The 25176-nt window shown below is 42.5% G+C and overlaps 2 protein-coding genes across 5 annotated transcripts in view; both read right to left on the bottom strand.

Annotated features, from left to right (window-relative positions):
* The window catches only part of LOC121287558 (tripartite motif-containing protein 60-like), a 34383-nt gene extending 25684 nt beyond the window's left edge, over nucleotides 1–8699 (bottom strand). Inside the window, exons 1-2 of the mRNA XM_041205489.1 lie at nucleotides 8178–8699; nucleotides 2848–2943 (exon numbers count right to left, since the gene is read on the bottom strand). Of these exons, the coding sequence (XP_041061423.1) occupies nucleotides 2848–2943; nucleotides 8178–8699 (618 nt within the window). The remainder of the gene's footprint in view (nucleotides 1–2847; nucleotides 2944–8177) is intronic.
* A 13021-nt stretch (nucleotides 8700–21720) lies between these two features.
* The window catches only part of safb (scaffold attachment factor B), a 70395-nt gene continuing 66939 nt past the window's right edge, over nucleotides 21721–25176 (bottom strand). The window contains exons 22-24 of one of the 4 annotated variants that reach the window (XM_041204038.1): nucleotides 24747–24813; nucleotides 23329–23392; nucleotides 21966–22112 (exon numbers count right to left, since the gene is read on the bottom strand). In XM_041204038.1, the coding sequence (XP_041059972.1) occupies nucleotides 23353–23392; nucleotides 24747–24813 (107 nt within the window). In that variant the 3' untranslated portion in view covers nucleotides 21966–22112; nucleotides 23329–23352. Of the gene's footprint in view, nucleotides 22113–23328; nucleotides 23393–24746; nucleotides 24814–25176 lie in introns of all 4 variants that reach the window. The other 3 variants (XM_041204037.1, XM_041204040.1, XM_041204039.1) reach the window with 3 other exon arrangements.

Raw genomic sequence — 25176 nt, 5'->3', positions numbered from 1 at the left:
GGGCACAGTGGAGAGGGCACTTCACAATCGCTGGAGGAGATGGCAGAGACAGAGAGTGCCGATGGCGCCAGCAGCCGGAGGACTGCAGGGGACTAGGCACATGCTGAGTCGGGCTGTGGTAATGAGCCTCTGGAGTCATCTGCGATGCAGCAGCTGCAGGAAATGCGGCCGGGAGTGCGGGACCATCTGGCAGTGTTACATGAGAATATGCTTTGCTTGGTCTCCATGGTGGAGGAATCCACGTGGAGCTTGAGTGATGCTATGAGCCTCATGTCAGAGCATCAGGATTCCTCCATGGAGAGAGTGATGACTCTCCTGGAGAGGGGCTTCCAGCAGAACAACCAGCTTCTCCTGGGGATACATTCGGACCTGCAAGCCCTCACAGTGCCAGTGGCCACAGCTGGTCGTTGGCAATGTGGGAGATGGTCTGGGCACCAAGTTTCCCAGCTCAGTGCCCATCCATCTATGGTGAGCAGGGAGGTCCGAAGCAACTTCACGTCGGCACAGCAGCTGCCTGTCGTTGCTGTGATCTCCTCTCAGGGTGCTCCGGATGAGGGCAGCAGCTCCTCTGCCCCTCTGCCAGTGACTATTGCATCCGTTGAGGCTGCGATGACTGGGAAGATGGCAGCTGTGGAACTGGCCACTCCCTCTCAGGCAGGAGGCCACGGGCCAGAGGACATCTGCCAAGGTCATTGAGGCCATCAGGACAGCAGAGTCAGCAGGCTGTCTCACAAGCCAATCCGAGCGATGGGGCGGCACCAAGACGAGGCATCCACAAACGTAAGCATAAGGCACCTTAGGCACACGAAGGGTTTCTCACTGTTGCTTTTGTGTTGGCCCTAGTTTAGGGAATTTTTATTTTTTGACGTTGTAACAACATTAGGAATTCATTTTGTTGGACCATATGATGGGTCAAAATAAAATCCACATGTGTTACCATAGCTGAGGGTTGCTCCTTTGTGCTGCATTTGTATGTTTCACAGACATGTCATGAGTGTTTGAGTGGACATTGAGGTTTATGTCCAAAGCTCTTAGTTGCAGCTGATGAAGTGGCAGATGTAGCACTTAAGTGCCACGTAAGGATGCTCCAGGCAAGGCTGGTCCTGCAGATCCATTTGTGCGGAGCTAGCTGAAGGTTCATTGGGTTAAAGTCTCCAGGGTGTCCCTGTCTCCATGGTGTAGTGCTGGGTCAGCAATCAGCCCCTCATCATTGCCCTGTGCTTCCTCATCCTCCGAATCACTGCTGGATTCATTGTGTGCAGCCACATCCACTGTGTCAGCATTTTCATCATCAACTGTGTCTCCCCTTTCCAGCGCAAGATTGAGCAGAGTGCAGCATGCTACCACTATTACAGAGACCCGATCTGGGGGGTACTGGAGTGCACCTCCTGAGCGGTCCAAGCATCGGAAGCGCATCTTGAGAAGACCGATGGTTCTCTCCACCACAGTCGTTGTGGTGCTGTGGCTCCTATTGTACTGCTGCTCAGCTTCTGTTCTTGGATGGCGGAGAGGCGTCTCGAGCCACCTTCTGAGGTGGTAGCCCTTGTCACCCAGCAGCCATCCATCTAGGCAAGCTGGAGCACTGAAGAGCCCGGCACCTGGGAGTGTCTGAGGATGTAAGCATCATGGGAGCTGCCTAGGGTACCTCGCACAGACTTGTAGAATCAGCATCCTGTGGTCACACACTATCTGCACGTTCACGGAGTGGAAGCCCTTCCTGTTGACGAAGGCACTGGGCTCACCTGCTGGAGCCTTGGTGGCCACATATGTCTACTGTGGACTATTGAGTCCGGTCTATTGCACCCTGGATGCGGGGGAAGCCAGCAATGGCCACAAAGCCTCTGGCTCGCTGTGCCTGACTTGCCTGGTCACAGCGGAAGTGGATGAAGGTCAATGCATGCCTGAAAGAGCATCTATGACCTGCTTGATACAAGTGTGGACAGCTGATTGGGAGACACTGCAAAGATCACTCACCGACCCCTGGAAAGAGCCAGAGGCATAGAAGTGGAGGGCAAATGTGACCTTCAGGGCCGCAGGCATGGGGTGTCCACCCACACAGGTAGGAGAGATCTCAGTCCAATCATCTGACAGATGTAGTTGACTGTCTCCCTTGACAATTGGAGTCTCCTTCGGCACTGCACCGCTGACATATTGAGGTAGCTGCTTCGCCACCTGTATACCCTGGCAGCAGGATAGTGCGGCCCCTTCCACCTTGGACAACCTCTTGGCCCTGCACCCCTTGTGCCTGCACCTGTCTTCCCAAAGGTGGCTCTCCTGGAGGCTGACTGCGCACTCCTGCCCTCCTCCTTATTCTATCCCTCCCTTCCTCATCAGAGGAGCTGCCTCTAGTGGAGATATCGGAACCCATACCCAGGCTAAGGGAGGCCTCCGGAAAGCTGTAGGCCCGATAAGGATTCCTGACTGAAGAGTGCTGAGCTGAAACTTCAAAGTACACAGAAAGCTGCTGGAATTCGTTTTGAACTGCTGCAGATCACACAGGAAAGTTTAAAACTCTTTCTGCAATAAATACTCACAGACCAGATTGACAATCCCACTGAGCCCACGTATCCCGCCTGTGGATGAGTTTTATTAAAAAGTCTTACCCGCCTGCCTGTTGTGCCCGGGCGCTGAGCTGAAGATTGCACAGGTGCCTGAAAATCGGTGTCGATTGCCGAGTTAAGGGCCTTAACTAGCCCTTTAATTAATGGCGGGCACACGTCACACTTCATTGCGCACCCGCCCAACTAAATATTGCAATTGCACGTCACCCAGGAAATTCTGTCCAATGTGTGCAAATTGGCAGCTGCAATTTCTGCATTACAATAGTGACTATCAGGAGCTGCCTACCTGTGTTTTCAGCTTTTCTTTCTGAAGATCTCTAAGAGTAACCTGTACAACTTCTATGTTATTCCTGATCTTTTCTGTTCGATTGTTGAAGGAAGTCTGGAATAGAATCATTTTGTTATTTCAATCACCCTTGATTTTAAATATGTGCAGATAACTCATTGATATCTTCAGAATTATAAATCCAAATGTTAATGGGAAAAGTTCAGATTTAGAAGAGTCTAGAGAAGAGTTAGCTGAGTCACCATTACACATATTTAATAATTCATTAGGAAAAGGACAGGAGACAGTTAACATCATGCCAATACTTAATGAGGGAGGTAGAACATGTCCAAGGAACTATAGTCAAATTAACATCAGTGACAGGAAAGAAATGGAATCCCTGCTGAAGGAGAAAAAAGAATCTAGAAACCAAAATATATTAATGAATAGTCAGCAAGGATTTCAAAAGGTGATGTCGTGCATGTCCTTGGAGCAAAGGTGATTGAGCTGTGCCAAGTTATGACAGGTTTAAATATGGTTGGCAAAAAAAACTTCCCATTAGCTGTTGGTTCAAGGACCAGGGGGCATAGATTTAAGGGAAAGAGATGGAGGGGGCAAGAACTATTTTACACAGTAAGTAGTAATGATCTGGAACTCACTGCCCAAGAGGGTGGTGGAAGTGGAGATGATCAATTATTTCAAAAGGAAATTGGATAGACTCTTGAGGGAAATAAGTTTGCAGAGCTACAGGGTTAGAGTTGAGGAAATGGAACTAGCTGGAATCCTCTACAGAGAATCGGCATGGATTTAATGGACCGAGTGGCCTTCCTCCCTGCCGTAATGACTAGGACTCTGTGAACAACCTAATTGAATTATTTGAAGAGGTAATGGAGAGAGTAGACAAGGGTAATGTAATGTAATAGATATAATTTATCTATAATTCCAAAAGGCTTTTGATAGGGTGTCGCACAATAGACTAATGAATAATATCAGATCATGGAGCCATAGGACAAGTAGCAGAATGGATAGCAGGCTGCAAGATGGAAGGTATAGAGTGTGGGCTTATGGATAGCTATTAAGAGTGGCTGAAAATGAAAAGTGAGTTCCCATAAGGATTACTAGTCACATTTTATACATTGGAATCAAAAACACGATTTCTATATTTGTAGGTAATATTTGGAAAGGGTTGGGGGGGTTCATTGGATTGGTGGGTGGGATGTGTGGGTAATTAATACTGAGGAGGGCTGAAACACCTTACAAAAATACATTATTAAACTTCTATAATGGTCATATAATTGACAAGAAAATTTCAACATGGGTTAATGTGAGGTAAAAACAAAAAAACTGCGAATGCTGGAAATCCAAAACAAAAACAGAATTACCTGGAAAAACTCAGCAGGTCTGGCAGCATCGGCAGAGAAGAAAAGAGTTGACGTTTTGAGTCCTCATGACCCTTCAACAGAACTGTTCTGGACTCAGTTCTGTTGAAGGGTCATGAGGACTCGAAATGTCAACTCTTTGCTTCTCCACCGATGCTGCCAGACCTGCTGAGTTTTTTCAGGTAATTCTGTTAATGTGAGGTATCTGGGTAAGAAAAATGAGAATACACATTACTAGGCAAATAAGAATCTAAATGGAGTTGAGGAGAAAAGGGATCTCAGGTTAAAAATATGCAAGTTGCTAGAAGTAGCAACACAGTTTAACAGAGCCATAAGAAAGGAAAATCAAGAACTAGGTTTATTTCCACATGGGTATACTTGAAAATTAGGGAAGTTTAATAAACATGTATCAAAACTTGATTAGACCACATTTGGTGTACCACATGCAATTCTGGTCACCATACTAAAAGAAAGATATGGAGGCACTGGAGAGTGTGCAAAAAAGATTGACAAGGATGATGCTAGAATTGCATGGTGATACCTATCAAGAAAGGAGGAACAGGCTGGGCCCCTTTTCTCTTAAAAAGGGAAAGCTGAAGGATGACCTAATAGCAGTTGTTAAAATTATGAAACATTTTGATAGAGTAGAATCAAAGAGATTGTTTCCACTTGTGGGAAAGAGCAAAACTAGAGGCCATCAATATAAGGTGGTCACCGAGAAATCCAGTAGGGAATTTAGAAGGAATTTCTTTGTCCAGAGATCGGAACTCACTACCACAGGGACTAAAACAGAAAATGCCGGAAAAACAGAGCAGGTCTGGCAGCATCTGTGGAGAAACAAGTTAACATTTCGAATCTGTATGACCCTTGTTCTCTCACTGAACAATTTCTCCTTAAACTTGCCTCACTTCCTCCAAATAAAAGGTGTGGCTATGAACAGGATTTTCCCATCGGCGAGCGGGGGGTGTCTTTCTTCAGGCCATCTCAAAGGCTTCAGTATTTTTGAAGTGTAGTCATTGTTGAAATATAGGCAAATGCCCCTTGATGTGGACTCGCCAATTAGTGAACATAGTGGGCAGGATTTTCCCGGCAGCGAGTGGGCCCTACCCCCCACTCGCCGATGCGTAAAATAACACGCAGTGACATCGGGCAGAACTCCCGACGTCACCCTGCTCCATTTAAGTTTTCAGGTAGGCGAGGGTGCAGCAAAACCTGCTGTGCCCCCACCGACCTGTCAATGGCCAGTTGAGGCCATTGACAGAATCATTAATTAATGGACATGCCTGTCCAACCTTAAGGTTGGAGGGCAGGCCAGAAGCCCTGGCAGAAATTAGAAAAAGCACTGGCAGGATGAGGTTTCATGTCGGTTTTAAAAATTTAATTAAAGTTTTTTTTTAAATTATGGACATGTCCCAACTCATGTGACAGTGTCACGTGAGGGGATATGTCAGAGAATTTTTTTTCTTTATTTTAAATATTTTTGACAGTAGATGCGATCTCCCTGAGGCAGCATAGCGCTCCCGTGCAGACATCGCGCTGGGCAGGCCTTAATTGGCCCACCCACGTAAAATGATGCCCCAACCCCCAATCGGGGGCACCAATTGGAGGCGCGCCTGTGCACGACCACACTTCAACTTCGCCCCCGATGGGGGGAAAATCCTGCCCTATGGGTACATGCATGGATCCCAGTTATGCCTGTCTCTTTATGGGGTATGTGGAACATTCCTTGTTCCAGTCCTACTCAGACCCCCTCCCACAACACTTTTCTCGTTACATCAATGGCTGTTTCGGTGCCACTTCATGCTCTCACCTGGACCTAGAAAAATTTATCAATTTTGCTTCCAATTTTCACCCCTCTGTCAGCTTCACATGATCCATCTCCGACACTTCCCTTCCCTTCCTTGACCTCTCTGACTCCATTTCTGGTGATAGCCTGTCCACCAATATTCAGACATGTCTTCCCTCGTCCTTAACTGATGCTCCCCTAACCCACTGTGGTTGACAGGGCCCTCAGCCATGTCCGACCCATCTCTTGCGCCTCTGCCCTCACACCTTCCCCTCCCTCCTAGAACCATGATAGTGTTCTCCTTGTCCTCACTGCTCACCCACAGCAGCCACCGCATTCCATAGGGACCATTCCCCCTGCACACCTGGACCACAGCTCCATCGGTTCCAACACCCCACCACCTTCCCACAGCACCTTCACATGCAATCACAGAAAGTGCAACACCTGCCCCTTTACCTCTTCATCGCTTTACTTGCACCTCCTTCAATTTAGTCCACTGCATCTGCTGCTCCCAATGCAGTCTCCTTTAGATTGGGGAGACCAAATGCAGTCTGGGTGACCTTTTTCTGGAACACCTTCGGTCTGTCCGCAAGCATGACCCAGACCTCCCTGTCACTTGCCATTTCAACACACCACCCTGCTCTCATTCCCACATGTCCGTCCTTGGCCTGCTGCAATGTTCCAGTGAAGCTCAAAGCAAACTGGAGGAACAGCACCTCATCTTCCAACTAGGCACTTTACAGCCTTCCGGACTTAACATTGAGTTCAACAACTTTAGATCATGAACTCTCTCCTCCATCCTCATTCCCTTTTTTCCACATTCATTTTTATTTTTCATCCACTTTTTCATTCTTATTTTTATTCATTTATCCGTGGTTTTATCCCCCTCTTTATCCCCATTCCGTCCCATTTTCTATCCTTTTTTTCCCCACCACTGCCTTCTCCTCCAAACCCCACAGGGCCATCTGCTACTTGTTCTATGTTGTACTTTCACACAATGCTACCTTGTTCTGTTATTATCAAATTCTGCTTTCTTACCTTTATGCCACTACCAGCACCTTTTTTAGTGCTAACCATTACCATTAACATTCCTTTAGCTCATGACATCTTTGTCCATTCCTCTTTTGTCCCCACCTATCACTGGCCTTCTATCCAGCCCCACCTGCCCTACCTCCCCACCAAACAATATAAATTTCATCACATTTCTACTTCTCTTCAGCTCTGAAGAAGGGTCATACAGACTCAAAACATTAACTCTGTTTCTCTCTCCACGGATGCTGCCAGACCTGCTGAGTTTTTCCAGCAGTTTCTGTTTTTGTTTCAGATTTACATCATCTGCAGTTTTTTGGCTTTTATCACTACCACAGGGAATGATTGAGGCCAATGGTTTAGATGTATTTAAGGGGAAGCTAGATAAGTATATAAGGGAGAAGGAAGTAAAGGATTTTGCTGATAGAATTTGATGAAGGAAGATGTGAAGTGGCTTTAGTGGAACATAAACGCCATTATGGACTGCTTGGGCCAAATAACCCTGTTTCTGTATATGCTATGTAATTCTATGCGAAACACAGGCTGGAAACCTCCTTGGAGCTGCTCCTGTGAGGTAACTCCCAGATCTAAATGTGCATCAAGCATTCAATTTTACCAAGGCAAATCTGCGGCATGTGCTACCTTTCCAAAATTGAGGATTTGGACAAGTTACTCTTAAGTGCCAGCTTTGCTAAATGGGATGAGATTTAGGTGAAGATCGAACCATTTGAAGATGAGCAGAGTGTTCTTCTGCAGTAAGATATAGTACAAATACTTCTTTCGATAGAACACATGAGCAGGAAAAGACCTGCTGAGTTATCAACTCTTCCCTAATCTCTCATCTTTTTGCCTCCCCCATGGCAACCTGAAAGTGGCAAAAAGTTTGAGAAAAAACCAGGATCAATAAGGAGAAAATTACTCGAGCAAATTCCTCTCTGAAATCTTCAGGTTATCAAAACCAGTGCAAGAGATTACACATGGGCCAAATGTTATCCAAAAAACTGCTTACTTCCTGTATGATGCAATCTCTGCTTCTGTCAGGGACCAGCCTAACTCCCTCTTGCAGGTCGGAAGAGAGGCAATATGCACCACACCAACAGCAATGCATATAGATTGAAAAAAATCTAGTGAAGAAATTATTAATGTCCCATTCTTACCCTCAGTTCCTTCTCCCCCTCGTTGATGCTCCCACAGTTGTGACCCTTGTGTTTCCCAATCAGAGTGCAGAGTGTGCAGACACACACTTTATCATCCTTACAGTAAATCTTCAGTGGCTCCTGGTGCTCTGTGCATTTCCACAGGGACATGTCTGCAGTGCTATTGGTAGAATTTCCGAGATGTACGGGGCACATCGAAGATTCACATTTCAGGCAGGTTTTCACAGCTGGGTGTGGTTTGCTGGTGCATGAAAGCAAACAGATTGAAGGATCTTGAGCCTTGCATTTCTGGATTATACTCGCAAGCTTGAAGTTCTTCTGTAGAATTGGTCTCTTCCTGTACTCTGCCCTACATTCAGGGCAGGGATAAGCATCAAAAACTGCCTCATCCCAGGTTTTCTTGATACAGACTTGACAGAAGCTGTGTTTACAGTTCAGTATCACTGGATCAGTGTAAATCTGTAGACAGATGGAACAAATCATCTCCTCTTCTAACCACACTTGAGGTGAAGCAGTAGCCATTTCTTCAGCCAAGAATAGAAACTGAAAGTGACTTGCAAGTGCACGTTAAGAAACTGAACTGCAGCATCACAGGTTTACTCAATGATATCGCGCTGTGGTATTTGCCAAGGGAAATGCAGCAATCTGACACGAACGTAAATGTAATGAAATGGCTTTGAAAAATAGGTTTAACTTAAAACTATTAGATAGAGCACCTAATGCTCTAAACTCGAGTCATTTGACAGGGGTGAATCTTTAAAAAAGGAAAGAGCTCGCATTTAACTTGTACTTGAAATGACCTTAAGATGCCTTAAATTGATTTATAGGCAATGAAACATTTTGAAGTGTTATGCAGCTGTCAATAGGCCCTAAGCTCTGGAATTCACTCCCTAAATCTCTCCACCTCTCTACCTCCTTTAAAGACACTTCTTAAAATCCAACAGTTTGAACAAACATTTGGTCACTTGTCCTTAGGTTTTCTTATGTGACTTAGTATTAAATTTTGTTTAATAACCATTCCTTTTTTCCCTTTATTCTTTCAGAGGATCTGGGTGCTGTTGGCTGGGCCAGCATTTGTTGTCCATCCCTAATTGCCCTTGAGATGGTGGTGATGAGCCACTTGACAACCCAGTGGCAAGGCCATTTCAGAGGGCAGTTAAGGGTCAGCCACACTGCTGTGGGTCTGGAGTCACATGTAGGCCAAACCAGGTGAGGACATTAGATTTCCTTCCCAAAAAGACATTAGTGAACCAGATGGATTTTTGTGACAATCAATGATAGTTGTTATGGTCACCATTACTGAGACTAGCTTTATATTCCTGATTTATTAATTGAATTTAAATTCCACCAGTTACCATGATGGGATTTGAACCTGTGACCCCAGATCATTTGCCTGGATTACTGATCCAGTGACATCACCACCACACCACCATCTCCCCACTCCTGTGAAATATCTTAGGGCAGATCATTTTGTTAAAAGCACTGCACAGTACAAATACCAGGTTTTTTTGGAGTTGCTGCCATAATGTAAAAACATGGTAGCCAATTTCCACACAGCAAGGTCCACAAGCAGCAATGAGATGATGGCCAGACAATCTATTTCAATTATATTAGCTGCGGGATAAATGTTGACTGAAACACCAGGAAGAGCTAAGCCAAGACCCTGTGTACCCTCTAAAGCAATGAATCCCATGACAATATTCAAAGGGGAGCAGGGGATCTCTGCCGAGCCCTGGCCAATATTTTGCCCAGAAGCAACATTATTAAAATACATCACTTGGCAACTTAGCTGTTTTTGGGATCTTGCTGTGCACAAATTGGTTGCTGCATTTCCTACATTGCAACAACAGTGACTACATTTCAAAAGTACTTGTGAAGTTTTTTGGGACATTCTGTGGTCATGAAAGGCACCATTTAAATGTAAGGCATTTTTCTCATATGAAACCCGAGAGAACCTTGCTTTCTCATCTGAAAGTTGGCACATCAGACAGTGCAGTACCCCTGCAATACTGCACTGAAGTTTAGCCCTAGATTTTGTGCTCAAGACAGTCTGGAGTGGACTTAAATTCTGACTCAGAAGTGAAAAAACTCCCTCTGAATCACAGTTGCCACCTTAACAATGTGACTCAGGGCCTGCAATTTTTCACCAAAATCTCATTCATGCCAAACAGATACAAGTATAAAGTCAACAGACAGACACAGAGTGACCAAGATTCCAGTTAATTCATGACCATGAAGACGGAAATTATCTCAGAAATACCACTCCCAGTGATGTCAGGAGTGGGCTGTCCTGTTCCCAAATAATCCAGTTTTGATAAAGGGTTCACAGCTAAAACATTGCACTTTCTGCACTCTCCACAAATGTCATGTGCCTGCTGACCGTTTCTAACAGGTTGAGCCAATATTACAGATTTCCAGCTTTAGTAGAGGGGTTGAATTTATTAGTTAATCATTGGCTCAGCCTTCTCAAAGATGCATTTTCAATACTGTACCATTTTTTATTATTATTCTTTCATGGGATGTGGGCATCGTTGGCTGGGCCAGCATTTATTGCCCATCCCTAATTGCCCTTGAGAAGGTGGTGGTGAGCTGCCTTCTTGAACCGCTGCAGTCCCTATGGTGTAGGTACACCCACAGTACTGTTAGGAAGGGAGTTCCAGGATTTTGACCCAGTGACAATGAAGGAACTGCGATATATTTCCAAGTCAGAATGGTGTGTGGCTTGGAGGGGAACTTTCAGGTGATAGTGTTCCTATGTGCCTGTTGCTCTTGCCCTTCTAGGTGTTAGAGATTGTGGGTTTAGAAGGTGTTAATGAAGGAGGCTTGGTGAGTTGTTGCAGTGCACATTGTAGATGGTACACACTGCTGCTACTGTACGTCAGAGGTGGAGGGAGTGAATGTTTAAGATGGTAGATGGGGTGTTAATCAGATGGGCTGCTCTGTACTGAATGGTGTAGAGCTTCTTGAGTGTTCTTTCATGCTCCTAACTTGTGCCTTGTAGGTGGTGGACAGGCTTTGAGGAGTCAGGAGGTGAGTTAGTCACCGCAGAAATCCTAGCCTCTGACTTGCTGTTGTAGCCAAACTATTTATGTGGCTGGTCCAGTTAAATTTCTGGTGAATGATAACCCCCAGGATGTTGATAGTGGGGATTCATTGATGGTAATGCCATTGAATGTCAAGGGGAGATGGTTATATTCTCTCTTGTTGGAGATGGTTATTGCCTGACACTTGTGTGGCAATTAACATTCGCACCACACATCAGCCCAAACCTGAATGTTGTCCAGGTCTTGCTGCATATGGACATGTACTGCTTCAGTTTTTGAGAAGTCACAAATCATGCTGAACATTGTAATCATCAGTGAACATCCCCAGTTCTGACCTTATGATGGAAGGAAGGTCATTAATGAAGCAGCTGAAGATGGTTGAGCCTTGAACACTATCCTGAGGAACTCCTGCAATGATGTCCTGGGACTGAGATGATTGACCTCCAACAACCACAACCATCTTCCTTTGTTCTAGGTATGACTCCAACAAGTGGAAAGATTTCCCTGATTCCCATTTACTTCAACCTGGTGACAATAAGTAAAGAAATATGTGGGGCTGTAGAGAATCTACTGAAATGTTAGCATCTCTGAGTTATTCTAATGCACAAATACAATGTTAAGTAAAGCAAGGCCCTTCAGTGAGTGAGTGAAAACTTTGATTGAAACTGGATCATTTTTGGAAGGGAGTTAAAATGTCAAAGTAGGAAACATCTGAGGGCTGAAGAGAATAGAAACTGTGAACCTCAAGCGAAGTATCATACATACATACCGGAAAAGGGTGGCCAGAAAGTTCACAAAAAGGGAAAAGATAGGACATGAAAGTAAACTAGCCAGGAATATAAAAACAGATTGTAATAAAAAGGAAGCTAAAGTATGCATTGGCCCCTTAAGAACATAGAACATTAGAAATAAGAGCAGGAATAGGCCATTCGGCCCCTTAAGCCTGCCCTGCCATTCAATAAGATCATGGCTGATCTGCTCAGGACTCAACTCCTCTTAGCCAGCTCCTCATAGCCCTCAACTCCGCGATATTTTAAAAATCCATCTACCTCCTCTTCAAATACTTTCAGTGATCTAGCCTCCACAACTCTCTGGAGTAGAGAATTCCAGACATTCACTGCCCTCTGAGAGAAGAAATTCCTTTGCATCTCAGTTTTAAATGAGTGTCCCCCTTACTCTGTAACTACGCTACTAGTTCAAGATTTCCCCCACTAGTGGAAACATCTTCTCAACATCTACCATGTCAAGCCCCCTCAGAATCTTGTATGTTTCAATAAGATCACCCCTCATTCTTCTAAACTCTAATGAATAAAGGCCTAGCCTGTTTAGCCGCTCTTGCTAAGCCAACCCCTTCATCCCAGGAATCAGCCTAGTGAATCTCTTTTGAACTGCCTCCAATGCCAACAAATCCTTCCTTAAACACGGGGACCAAAGCTGTACACTGTACTCCAGGTGCAGCCTCACCAACACCCTGTACAGTTGTAACAAGACTACCCCATTTTTAAACTCCAACTCCCTAGCAATACAGGTTAAAATTCCATTTGCCTTCTTAACTACTTGCTGCGCCTGCATACTAACTTTTTGTGTTTCATGCACAAAAACACCCAGATCCTTCTGTGCTGCACTTTTTTGGAGTCTCTCTCCATTTAAATAATAGTTTGCCTGTTGAATTTTCCTACAAAGTGCATGACCTCACATTTCCTACATTAAACTCCATCTGCCAAGTTTTTGCCCACTCACTCGACCTGTCTATATCCCCTTGCAGATTCCTTATGTCCTCATCACAACATGCTCTCCCACCTATTTTTGTATCATCAGCAAATTTCAATACATTACACTCCGCTCCTTCCTCCAAGTCATTAATATAGATAGTAAATAATTGAGGCCCTAGGACGGATCCTTGTGGCACTCCACTAGTTACATCTTTCCAACCTGAAAAAGACCCTCTAATCCTGAATCTCTGTCTTCTGAGTGTTAACCTATCCTCAATCCATGCTAATACATTACCCCCAAAACCATGAGCTCTTACCTTGTGGAATAACCTTTTATGTGGCACCTTATCGAATGCCTTCTAGAAATCCAAATACACTACATCTACCGATTCCCCTTTATCAACTCCGTTTGTTACATCCTCAAAGAACTCTAGCAAATTTGTCAAACGTGATTTCCCTTTCACAAAACCATGTTGACTCTGATTGCATTAAGCTTTTCTAAATGTCCTGCTATTTATTCCTTAATAATGGACTCTAGCATTTTCTCAATGACAGTTGTTAGGCTGACTGGCCTATAGTTTCCTGCTTTTTAGAACATAAGAATTAGGGGCAGGAGTAGGCAATTCAGCCCCCCAAGACTGCCCCATCATTCAATACGATCATGGTTGATCTCATTTCGGCCTCAACTCCAATTTCCTGCCCTCTCCCCATAACCTTTCAGCCTGTTACTAATTAAAAATCTGTCCATCTCCTCCTTAAATTTATTCAGCGTCCCGGCATCCACTGCACTCTGAGGTAGTGAATTCCACAGATTCACGATCCTTTGAGAAAAGTAATTCCCCCTCATCTCCGATTTAAATCTACCGCCCCTTAGCCTAAAACTATGGCCTCTCATTCTAGAATGCCCCACAAGAGCAAACATCCACTCCACATCTAGTTTGTCTATCCCCTTTAGTATCTTATATACCTCAATTAGATCTCTTCTCATCCTTCTAAACTCTATCGAGTATGGGCCTAAACTGCTCAATCTCTCCTCATAAGACAAGCCCCGCATCTCTGGAATCAATCTAGTGAACCTCCTCTGAACCTCCTCCAATGCAACTACATCCTTCCTCTAAGGGGACCAAAACTGTGCAGTACTCCAGGTGCGGTCTCACCACTGCCTTGTACAGTTGCAACAACCCTTCCCTATTTTTATACTTTATTCCTTTAGCAATAAATGTCAAAATTCCATTGGCCTTCCTTATTACCTGCTGTACCTGCATACTAGCTTTCAGCGATTCATGCACGAGGACACTCAGATCCCTCTGCACTGAAGCATTCTGAAGTTTCTCTCCATTTAAATAATAAGTCGCTTTTGTCTCCCTCCCTTATTGAACGGGGGCGTCACATTAGCCGTTTTCTAATCCGCTGGGACCCTCCCGGGATCCAGTGAGTTCTGGAATATTTCCACCAATGCCTCCACTATCTCTTTCCAAAGAGATCAGTCACTTCAAGTAGGGAGAAAGAGAAATGTAATAGTAGATAGCATAGATAAGGAAATAAATACTGTTCTCTGCAGCAAAGACAGAGAGTCCCGAAGGCTGTGTTGCCTACCTGGTGCCAAGGTTAAGGGCATCTCTTCTGGGCTGGAGAGGAACTTGGAGTGGGAGGGAAATAGCCAGTTGTCGTGGTCCATGTAGGCACCAACGACATAGGCAGGACTAGGAAAGAGGTTCTGCTTAGGGACTACAAGCAGCATGGAGCTAAATTAAAAAGCAGGACCACAAAGGTCTTTGGGCTGATCTCTGGATTACTACCTGAGCCATGTACAAATTATTAGAGGTAAATACGCGGTTCAAAAATTGGTGTGGGAGAAATGGGATCCGATTCATGGGGCACTGGCACCAGTACTGGGGAAGGAGAGAGCTGTTTCGTTGGAGCAGACTTCATTTGAACCATGCTGTGACCAGTGTCTTGACGAATCGTATAACCAGGGTTGTAGATGGGGTTTTAAACTAATTAGTGGAGGAAGGGGGGAGAGTTCAACTGAAGGGAAGTTTAAAAAGTCAAAAATAAACGAGAGAGCAGAGGTGCAGGGTAGTGAAGAGGCAAATGATAATCAAAGTGTGACAGGAAGGGGCAGAAAATATAAGAAGAAATTAGAACCAGAATGAGTAATAATGGTAAAAAAATCAAAGCTCTTTATCTGAATGCACATAGCATTTGTAACAAGATAGGTGAGTTGATGGCACAAATATGAATAAATGAATGACTTGATAGCTAATACAGAGACATGGTTGCAGGGTGACCAAGACTGGGAACTCAATATTCAAGGGTATTTGATGTTCTGGAAAAATAGGCAAAAAGGAAAAGGAGGTGAGGGAGCTTTGTTAAAAAAGGAAGGTATCAGCACGGTGGTGAGTAGTGATATAGGTGCAATAGATTGTGATGTGGAATCAGTTTGGGTAGAAATAAGGAATGGCAAGGGGAAGGAATCTCAGGTGGGTGTCATCTATAGGCCCCTGAAGAGTTGCCTCACTGTAGGACAAAGCATAAATCAGGAAATAATGGAGGGGTGTAAGAAGAGCACTACAATTGTCATGAGTGATTTTAATCTGCATATTGACTGGACAGATCAGATTGGCGGGGTAACATGGAAGATGAATTTGTAGAGTGCATCAGGGATTGTTTCTTAGAGCAATACGCTGCAGAACCTACCCTGGAGCAGCCTATTTTAGATCTAGTAATGTGTAATGAGATAGGATTAATAAGAGATCTCATAGTTAAGGATCCTCTAGGGGATAGTGATCACAACATGGTAGAATTTCAAATTCAGTTTGAGGGTGAGCAACTCGGGTCTCAAACCAGTGTCCTCAACTTAAATAAGGGCAATTACAGAGCTATGAAGAAAGAGTTGTCTAAAGTGGCTGGGAAAATAAGACTAATGGGAAGGTCAGTGGATGAGCAGAGGCAGACAGTTAAGCAGATATTTCATGACGTTCAGCAAAAATTTATCCTAGTCAAAACAAGAACTCGATGAGAAGGCTGAAACACCCATGGTTAACAAAGGCGATCAAGGAGAGTACCCAATCAAAAACTAAGGCATACAAAGTGGCAAAAACTAATGGTAGGCCAGAGGATTGGGAAGTTTTCAGGAACCAGCAGCAGATGACTAAAAAAGCTAATAACAAGGGAGAAAATTGATTATGAAAGTAAATTGGCAAGAAATATAAAAACAAACAGCAAGAGCTTCTACGGGTATATAAAAAGAAAGAGAATAGCTAAAGTGAGCGTGGGACCGTTGGAGGATGCGACTGGAGAATTAATAATGGGAACTGGCAGAAAATTTAAACCAATATTTTGCATTGGTCTTCACAGTGGAGGACACTATAACCATTCCAAAGATATCAGAGAAGCTAGGAGCTAATGGGAGGAAAGATCTTGTAACAGTCTCTATCACGAGGGACAAAGTATTTGACAAACTATTGGGAATAAAGGCAGACAAGTTGCCAGGACCTGATGGCCTGCATCCAAGGGTTGTAAAGGAAGTGGCTGCAGAGATAGTGGAGGCATTGGTGGAAATATTCTAGAACTCACTGGATTCCGGGAGGGTCCCAGCAGATTGGAAAACCGTTAATGTGAAGCCCCTGTTCAAGAAGAGAGGGAGACAAAAAGCAGAACTTAGCCAGTCAGCCTAACATCTGTCAGGAAAATGCTAGAGTCCATTATTAATGAAGAAACAGCAGGACATTTAGAAAAGATTAATGCAATCTCAACACGGTTTTGTGAAAGGGAAATCATATTTGACAAATTTACTCGAGTTCTTTGAGGAAATAATAAGCAGAGTTGATAAAGGGGAATTGGTAGATGAAGTGTATTTGGATTTCTAGAAGGCATTCCATAAGGTGCCACCTAAAAGGTTATTCCACAAGAGCTCACAGTATTGGGGGTAATGTATTAGCATGGATTGAGTGTTGGTCAACACACAGAAGACAGATTTGGGATTAATGGGTCTTTTTCAGGTTGGAAAGATATAACTAGTGGGGTGCCATAAGGATCAGTCCTCAATTATTTACTATCTATATTTAATGACTTGGAGGAAGGAGCTGAGTGTAATGTATCGAAATTTGCTCATGATACAAAAATAGGTGGGAGGGCATGTTGTGATGAGGACATAAGGAATCTGCAAAGGGATATAGACAAGTTGAGTGAGTGGGCAAAAACTTGGAAGATGGAGTTTAATGTAGGAAAGTGTGAGGTTATGCACTTTGGTAGGAAAAATCAAAAGGCAGACTATTATTTAAATGGAGACACTCCAAAAAAGTGCAGCACAGAGGGATCTGGGTGTTCTTGTACATGAAACACAAAAGGTTAGCATGCAGGTGCAGCAGGTAATTAAGGTAAGTGGAATTTTGACCAGTATAGTTAGGAGGTTGGAGTTTAAAAATGGGGTAGTCTTGTTACAACTGTACAGGGTGTTGGTGGGGCCGCACCTGGAGTGCTGTATAGAATTTTGGTCCCCATTTTTAAGAAAGGATATACTGGCATTGGGGAGGCAGTATAAAAGAGATTCACTAGGCTGATTCCTGAGATGAAGGGGTTGACTTATCAAGAACGTCTAAACAGGTTAGGTCTTTATTCATTACAGTTTTGAAGAATGAGGGGTGATCTTATTGAAACGTGCAAGTTTCTGAGGGGGCTTGACAGGATAGATGTTGAGAAGATGTTTTCAGTAGTGGGGGAATCTTGAACTCGGGGACATTGTTACAGAATAAGGGGGCACTCATTTAAAACTGAGATGCAAAGGAATTTCTTCTCTCAGAGGGTAGTGAATATCTGGAATTCTCTACCTCGAGAGGTTGTGGAAGCTAGATCACAAAGCATTTAATTGTAGATAGATTTTATGAAATATCGGGGAGTTGAGGACTATGAGGAGCTGACATGAAAGAGGAGTTGAGGCCTGGGGCAGATCAGCCTTGATCTTATTGAATGGTGGGGCAGGCTTGAGGGGCCGAATGGCCTACTCCTGCTCCTATTTCTTATTTGGCCCTTGCTGCCCTGCCAGTAGGAGAGCTACTCAACCTAACCTCACTTTCCAGCCCTTGGTCCATAGCCCTGTAGATTATGACACAAAGTACATAACTGTTTTTAAAATTCAGATGAGCGTTTCTGCCTCTGCCACTGTTTGAGTGAGTTTGGAGTGAAATGATTACTCAAATCCTTTCTAATCCTTCTACCAATTACTTTAAACCCATGCCCATGGTTATTGACCTCTCTGCTAACAGGAACAGGTCCTTCTTATCCAATCCACTGTATCTCAACCCCTCAAATTTGTACATCACAATTAAATCTCCCCTTCACTTCCCCTGTTCCAAAGGCAACAACCTCAGCTTATACAACAAACTCTCCTCATAGCCAAAATTCTCCATTCCTGGCAATATCCTTGCAATTCTCCTCTGTACCTTCTCAAGTATGATCATATCCATCTAGTGACAAGTACTGTACAGTAGTCTAGCTGCAATCTAACTCATGTTTATACAGTCCTACAATAACCTCTCTGCTCTTATATTCCAGGACTCAGCGAATAAGGTATTCCATATGCCTTCCTGCCTTTTCTACCTGTCCTGCTACTTCAGGGATCTGTGGACATCCACTCTTTTATTCTACATATCTCAGAATTTTGCCATTTATTATGTATTCCCTTCGCTTTTGTTTGCCCAAACGTATTACCTCTCACTTCTCTGGATGGAATTCCATTTCCATTTTTCTGCCCACCTGACTAGTTGATGTCTTGTGATCAAGGAGTAAGAGAGATCTGCACTGTGGCTTACAAGGAATTTGCTGGATGTCTATTTAGTGCAATATGCTAACCCAGTCACTTACTTGAACATAATATCTACTCTAAGGGCAATATGATCGGTGCAGGCTTGGAGGGCTGAAGGGCCTGTTCCTGTGCTGTACTTTTCTTTCTTAAGAAACCAATGAAGATTCAACACCACTAACTTGTGAGGTAAAGGAAATGTTCTTCACATTGAAGGCCTCTCATTCAAAGAAATCTAGTGGAAGTAGAACGAAGGAGTTGGAAAACAAAATGACTCAGTGACTCTTTGAGTTCAAATACCAGGGAATGCCAGTTCAAAATTTGATAGTTGTAAGAAAGATCTACCAGGGTTTTCTCCATCCAGTGTTCAGAGTTGCAAGAACATTAAGGGAGGGATAATGAACGGGGTCCAAGAGATAATTAAATACAGTGTACAGCAGCATGTTCTGGAACCAACCAGGGAACAGGTTACATTAGATTTGGCATTACGTAATGTGACAGGATTAATTTATGACCTTAAGAGTAAAGGCATCCCTAATCAGCAGCGACCAAAATATGTTTGAATTTTACATCCAATTTTAAAGGGTGATTCTAAGGCTTGTATTTTTAACTTAACTAAAGGCAACTATGTGGGCATGAAAGCTGAGCTAGCTGAAGTGAACTGGGATGCTAGACTAGGCAATAGATCAAGAGAAGCAATGGCAGACATTCAAAGGATATTTCAGGATAAGTATATTCCTACTGTAAAGAAAAATTCTAAGGGGAGGACCCACCACCTGTGGTTAACTAAAGTTAAGGAAAGCATCAAACTTAAGGGAAAAGCATATAACTGCACAAAGGTGAGTGGCAGGTCAGATGATTGGTCAGAATATAAAGAACTGCAGAGAATGGCTAAAAAGAATAACCAGGAGAAAGAAATTAGAGTACGAGGGGAAGCTAGCTGGAAATGTAAAAAGACAGAAGTTTCTGCAGGGTATTTAAAAATGTGAATGTTGGCCCTTATAGATTGAGAATGGAGAATTAATAATAATAAAATGGCAGACGAAATGAGCAAATATTTTGCTTCTGTTTTCGCTATAGAGGATACAAAAAACATTCCAGTAATAGCTGTGTGGGAGAGGAAAACTTGGTAAAATTACAATCACTAGGGAAGCAGTACTGAGCAAACTGATGAATATATGGGCTGACAATTCTCTGGGTCCTGATGACCTTCATGTTACGGTCTTAAAAGAAGTGGCTAATGAGGTAGTAGTTGGTGTTAATTTTCCAAAATTCCCTAGACTGTGGAAAGGTTCCATCAGACTGGAAAGTAGCAAATATAGCCCCCTCTATTCAAGAGGAGGCAGAAAACAGGTAACTATAGGTCAGTTAGCTTGACGTCTATCGTGAGGAAGGTGTTAAGAGTCAATCATAGCTGGGCACTTGGAAAAGCTCAAGGTAATCTGGAAGAGTCAGCATGGTTTTATGAAAAGGAAATCATGTTTAACCAATTTATTAGAGTTCTTTTAAGGAGTAACATTTCTGTGGATAGAGGGGAGCCTGTAGACATACTGTACCTGAATTTCCAGAAAGCATTTGAAAAGGTGCCACATCAAATGTTATTGCTGAAAATAAAAGCTCAATGCAGGGGGTAACATATTAGCCTGGATAGAAGACTGGCTGGCAGAAAACAGATAATGCATAAATGGGTCTTTGTCTGACTGGCAGGATATGACAAGTGGAGTCCCACGGAGGTCTGTGCTGGAGCCTCAACTTTTACAATTTACATCAATGACTTAGATGAGATGAGGGGAGTGAAGGCATGGTAGCTAAATTTGCAGACAACACAAAAGATTGGTAGGAAAGTGCGTTCTCAAGACATAAGGAGCTTGCAGACAGATTATAGATAAATTGTGTAAGTGGGCAAAAAATCTGGAGATGGAATATAATGTGGGAAAATGAGAAGTTGTTCACTTTGGCAGGCAGAATACAAAAGCAGAGTATTACTTAAATGGAAAATGACTGCAGAATTCCAAGGTGCAGAGAGGGGTCTAGGTGCTCTCATGCATGAGTCACAAAATGTTAGCATGCAGGTGCAGCATGTAATCAAGACAGCTAATGGAATGTTATCCTTTATTACGAGAGGAATTGAACATAAAAGGATGTTATGTTTCAGTTACACAGAGCATTGGTGAGTCATCTTGTATACTGTGTGGAGTTTTGGTCTCCTTATTTAAGGAAAGATGCAAATGCTTTGGAGGCAATTCTAAGATTTACTAGATTTATAACCTGGAATGAGTGCATTGTTTTATGAGAAAAATGAGGGCTGACTTGATTGAAGTATATAAGATCCTGAACAGTATTGACAAGGTGGACATGGAATGGATGTTTCCTCTTGTGGGTGAGTTCAGAACTAGCGGGCACTGTTTTAAATTAGTGGTTACCCTTATAAGACAGAGATGAGGGGGAATTTTTTCTCTCAGTGCATTGCGAAACACTCTGCCTCAAAAGGCAGTGGAGGTGGGGCCACTGAATAATTTTAAGGGAGATAGATCCTTGTTAAAGAACAGAATCAAAGTTTATCAGGAATAGGTGAGAACATGGAACTCAAAACACAAACAGATCAACCGATATCAGATTATTGAATGGTGGAGCAGGCTCAAGGGACCGAATGGCCTACTTTTATTCTTATTTAGTATGTTTGTATGTTATGCGGAACCACTGCCCAAAGCATCCTCACACTGAAAGGCATATTTCTGCATCTCCAAATTACTTTTCAAAATAAACTCTGAAGCGGTTATGTTATTTGGGGACCAGATAGAAGAGAAGGAAAGACTAGAAAAGTGCATCAAAAGCCATTCTTTTAATAATGCACTTCTATAACCAAAACTCAAAAGCTAGCAGACATCAAATCATACTAGAAAACATCATGGGCAGTCACACCATCACAAAGGAGAACCCCCAAATTTGTATCTAGTTTTAAAATTAAGTTCAGACACCCAAAGTATATTTTTACTTTTATTTATGGAAAATTGAAGTGACTCCTTCAGAGTCTAGGCTCAATACAAGTACTTTAACAATAAAGTAACCATGAAATGATCATTAATTCCAAAACAATTCTGGTTTCAGAGGAAGTAAACAAAAATACACAAGAACATGGTACTGTGATTAGCACTACGCACCACTATTAAAGATTTCCTTTACATTAAAATCAGTTAATAGAAATAAGAGCTAGTAGCGATGTTGGAAGCGGGGATCGTTGGACAGTCTCTGCACTCTGTCTTGGTCACCAAAGCTGCCCGATCCTTGTATGCCACCACCTGCCATCATCTGGACAGTACGGTTCATTGGTTGACCACCAACCCCCTGGTTCCCTCCTTGTACAAATCCTCCATGCCTGTGGAAAAAGGATAATTGTCTCAATTCAGCGGTACCGATGGACATGCCAAGAAATGAACATGCACAAGTCAAAGTAAATCTACAGAATAGTGGTGCGAGCCCTAACAAAAATCAGACCTCTATAGCCAACAGAACATCTAACGATAGGACAAGACAAACACTATATTTAACAGTGCCAATAATACTTATATTACTGGTCCACATGGACAAATATCAAATTAGAACATTTTCTAAGTTTCAGGTAGCAGAGATAAGGATGAAATCTTACCATAAATTAACAGATTGGAAGCTGAAACTTTTTAATGCCATAAAATTACTCTGGGGAAAAGTGTTTCCTTTATAGGAAATGAGCCTCTGTCATGTAAAGAATGCATGAACCAGTTCATGATGGAGTTTACCCTTCACATGAGCAGTGGACCTTTCTGCTAATATGCCCCACCTGTTCCCATTCCCTTTTATTCCCCTTGCTTTCAACCAATTTATTCTTAAGCGTTGACATAGGCTATTTGAATTACTAACTCCAGTATAGCCTTGTGTTTCTCGTACCTTTAACCCTATATCTACATCTTAGACTCTTCAAACACTAGAAACAATGTTTCTTTATATGCTGTTTCATTCTTTCATAAACATCTTTTTAAAATCACTCTATTCTAACAAAAGCAGTTCCAATTTTCCAGATCTCTCCTATTTATATTTCCCCATACCAGGCATTATCCTAGTGAATAGAGTTATGCCCACTCTGGTACCTCAACACCTGCATCTTTTTTAAAATCCATTCCATCATCTTTTCAATGTTCAATGCAGCTTCCTCTAGTCCTCAGAATTATTTGCTATGTTCCTACTTTAGCATCTTCTAATTTGGATAGCATTCCTTCTAGCCTTATATCTAAATCATCAATATACACAGAAGAGATCTCAAAAAAGAGCACTCTGGGGCATCGGCATCCACACCCAATCACTGAGAAGTGTCTTCTCTAAACTTGTTTCTTTAAAAACCAGTTTTAAAATTCAATTTGCTGAATCTTGATGAGCACAAATATAATTATGCTTGACCATATGCTATGATCGCTTAATTACTTTTGCTATACAGGTATTTTTGTAATAAGTACATTTGAGCAGTTGGTCAATTGTTTCTCACTAAGTGGAGCAAAACAGAATGGATAATGGCATTGACTTCATTCACTAATGCCAGCAGCAATGAAGACTATACTGACCTCCATTCTGCATATTTACATCAGTCACAAGTTGTTCCGAGAATGCCAAATGAACTCAGTTGCTCTGGTAAAATGAGAAGGATTGGGATCAACCTTTTCACAAAAGTAGCCATGATCAAATAATTCAATTTTAATTTATTCTTACCAAGTAACCCTCATTTACGAAATAAACTTCATGTTCAGTTGCAGGATGTAGGTTTTACCCATTCATCCAGACAGCTGCCAAAACCATTCAAGCAGAAGTTAAATGTAACCTTATGGATATAAAGTAAGGTCACAAATGGAAAATTAACCCAAGATTGTTTTCTGCTTTTAAAATGTTTGTAAAGAAGTGGCTAACTAAAAAATAAAAAAGGGTATAATTAACTGCTTTAAATCGTCACCCCATGCCAATAAACATTTCCCCAGAAAAATGATACTGCATAAGAAAACATGAAGCTCTTCACAATATTTCTTCTGCAAATACAATCTCCCTAATATACTGGAAGCATTACAGACTATAGGTCAGTCACAGGACAAAGCTAATCATGCTTCACAGGCATTTTAGCCATAATGAAAACATGGCTTATACTTGGGTCTAAACAAAAATGATAGCTAGCTTTTGGAAACCAGATATGTGCAGTTCGCACTGTGAACAAGATCCAAGAAATGAAGACAAAAGACAGCTTATATTAATGGATGTACATATACGTGCAGACAGTATCTGATTAAGGAGTTCAAGAAAGTCCGATTTAAATTAAAGCATTTGCTTTATAGGGAATGAATAAACTGAATTTTTGCCAGAGGCTTCTACTGAGAAGATATCACAAAATTTAACCAATTTCTAGATTTATTTACAGCTGATATCTATCAGATTACTTAAAGGAGTAGTGCAATGTAATATTCTGATGCGTATGGTCCAATTAAATTCAGAAAGATGGAATAGAAGCAGCACAAATCTCACAATTGCAATTTTAAGGTTTTTGGTGACTATATGTTCATTCTGGAGAATGGTGCCTCTCTTGATTTCTTGATTCAAGCACAGGTTCAAAATAACAGAACATAGGACACAGTTGTACCAATGGATGCCTATAGATTAATCGTAGCCCTATCAACAATCCTTTCAGCACAGCCTGGCAAATTAGTGCCAAATTATGGAGTTTTATGCAGCAAGTCCACACAAGGAACTGCCAAAAACTTACTGAGGACCTGCAAGAGCCAAAGAATAACCTACTTCCATCCCATTAAACTGGACTGGTTCCAAACCAAGACCCAAGTGATTTCTGCCTTTAAATCAAATTATGAACAATACTAGGAAGGGCACTCAGAACTCCTGATCAAATATTGTTTAATTATACTTGTGCTCAGCAGGATTCAGCAGCAGCCAACAGTTGCAGGGCTGATAAACTCTTCACTTATTAAGACATGTTCCTTCTTACCCAGGCATTCCTCCTCGTTGTATCATATGGCCTTGCCCAGACGGGGCAGGTATGCCCCTATCCCCTCCTACAAAAGCAGAATACTCGGTTATTTTCAGCAAAAAAAATATTTATGACTGATTATTTTTATTTTAAAAATCCTAAATTAATTCAACAAAAACTTTTATCAAATTTATTCCTTATTGGGGGTACCAGTTGCTTGCCGTTACTTGTATTTCCAGGGAAAATGCCTTCCACAACAGCATGAAAGTAAATTAGAACCAAAGCATCATCTCAAAAGCTTCCAACCCCAATCTAACAGGAGGGTGAAGTTCAGTGTCCTAAAACTTATGACAATGCAAAGTCATTGAGCTGTAAAGGCTAATGCAGTTCCAAACTTTAAAGCCATTTGGGTTTTAGCACCATTGCTTGAACCAGGCAGCTAGAGAGA

This window comes from Carcharodon carcharias, chromosome 14, assembly GCF_017639515.1.
Source record: "Carcharodon carcharias isolate sCarCar2 chromosome 14, sCarCar2.pri, whole genome shotgun sequence".
Classification (NCBI taxonomy): domain Eukaryota; kingdom Metazoa; phylum Chordata; class Chondrichthyes; order Lamniformes; family Lamnidae; genus Carcharodon; species Carcharodon carcharias.
Note: the sequence above shows the minus strand (reverse complement) of the source record. Positions and strands in the feature narration are given on the sequence as shown.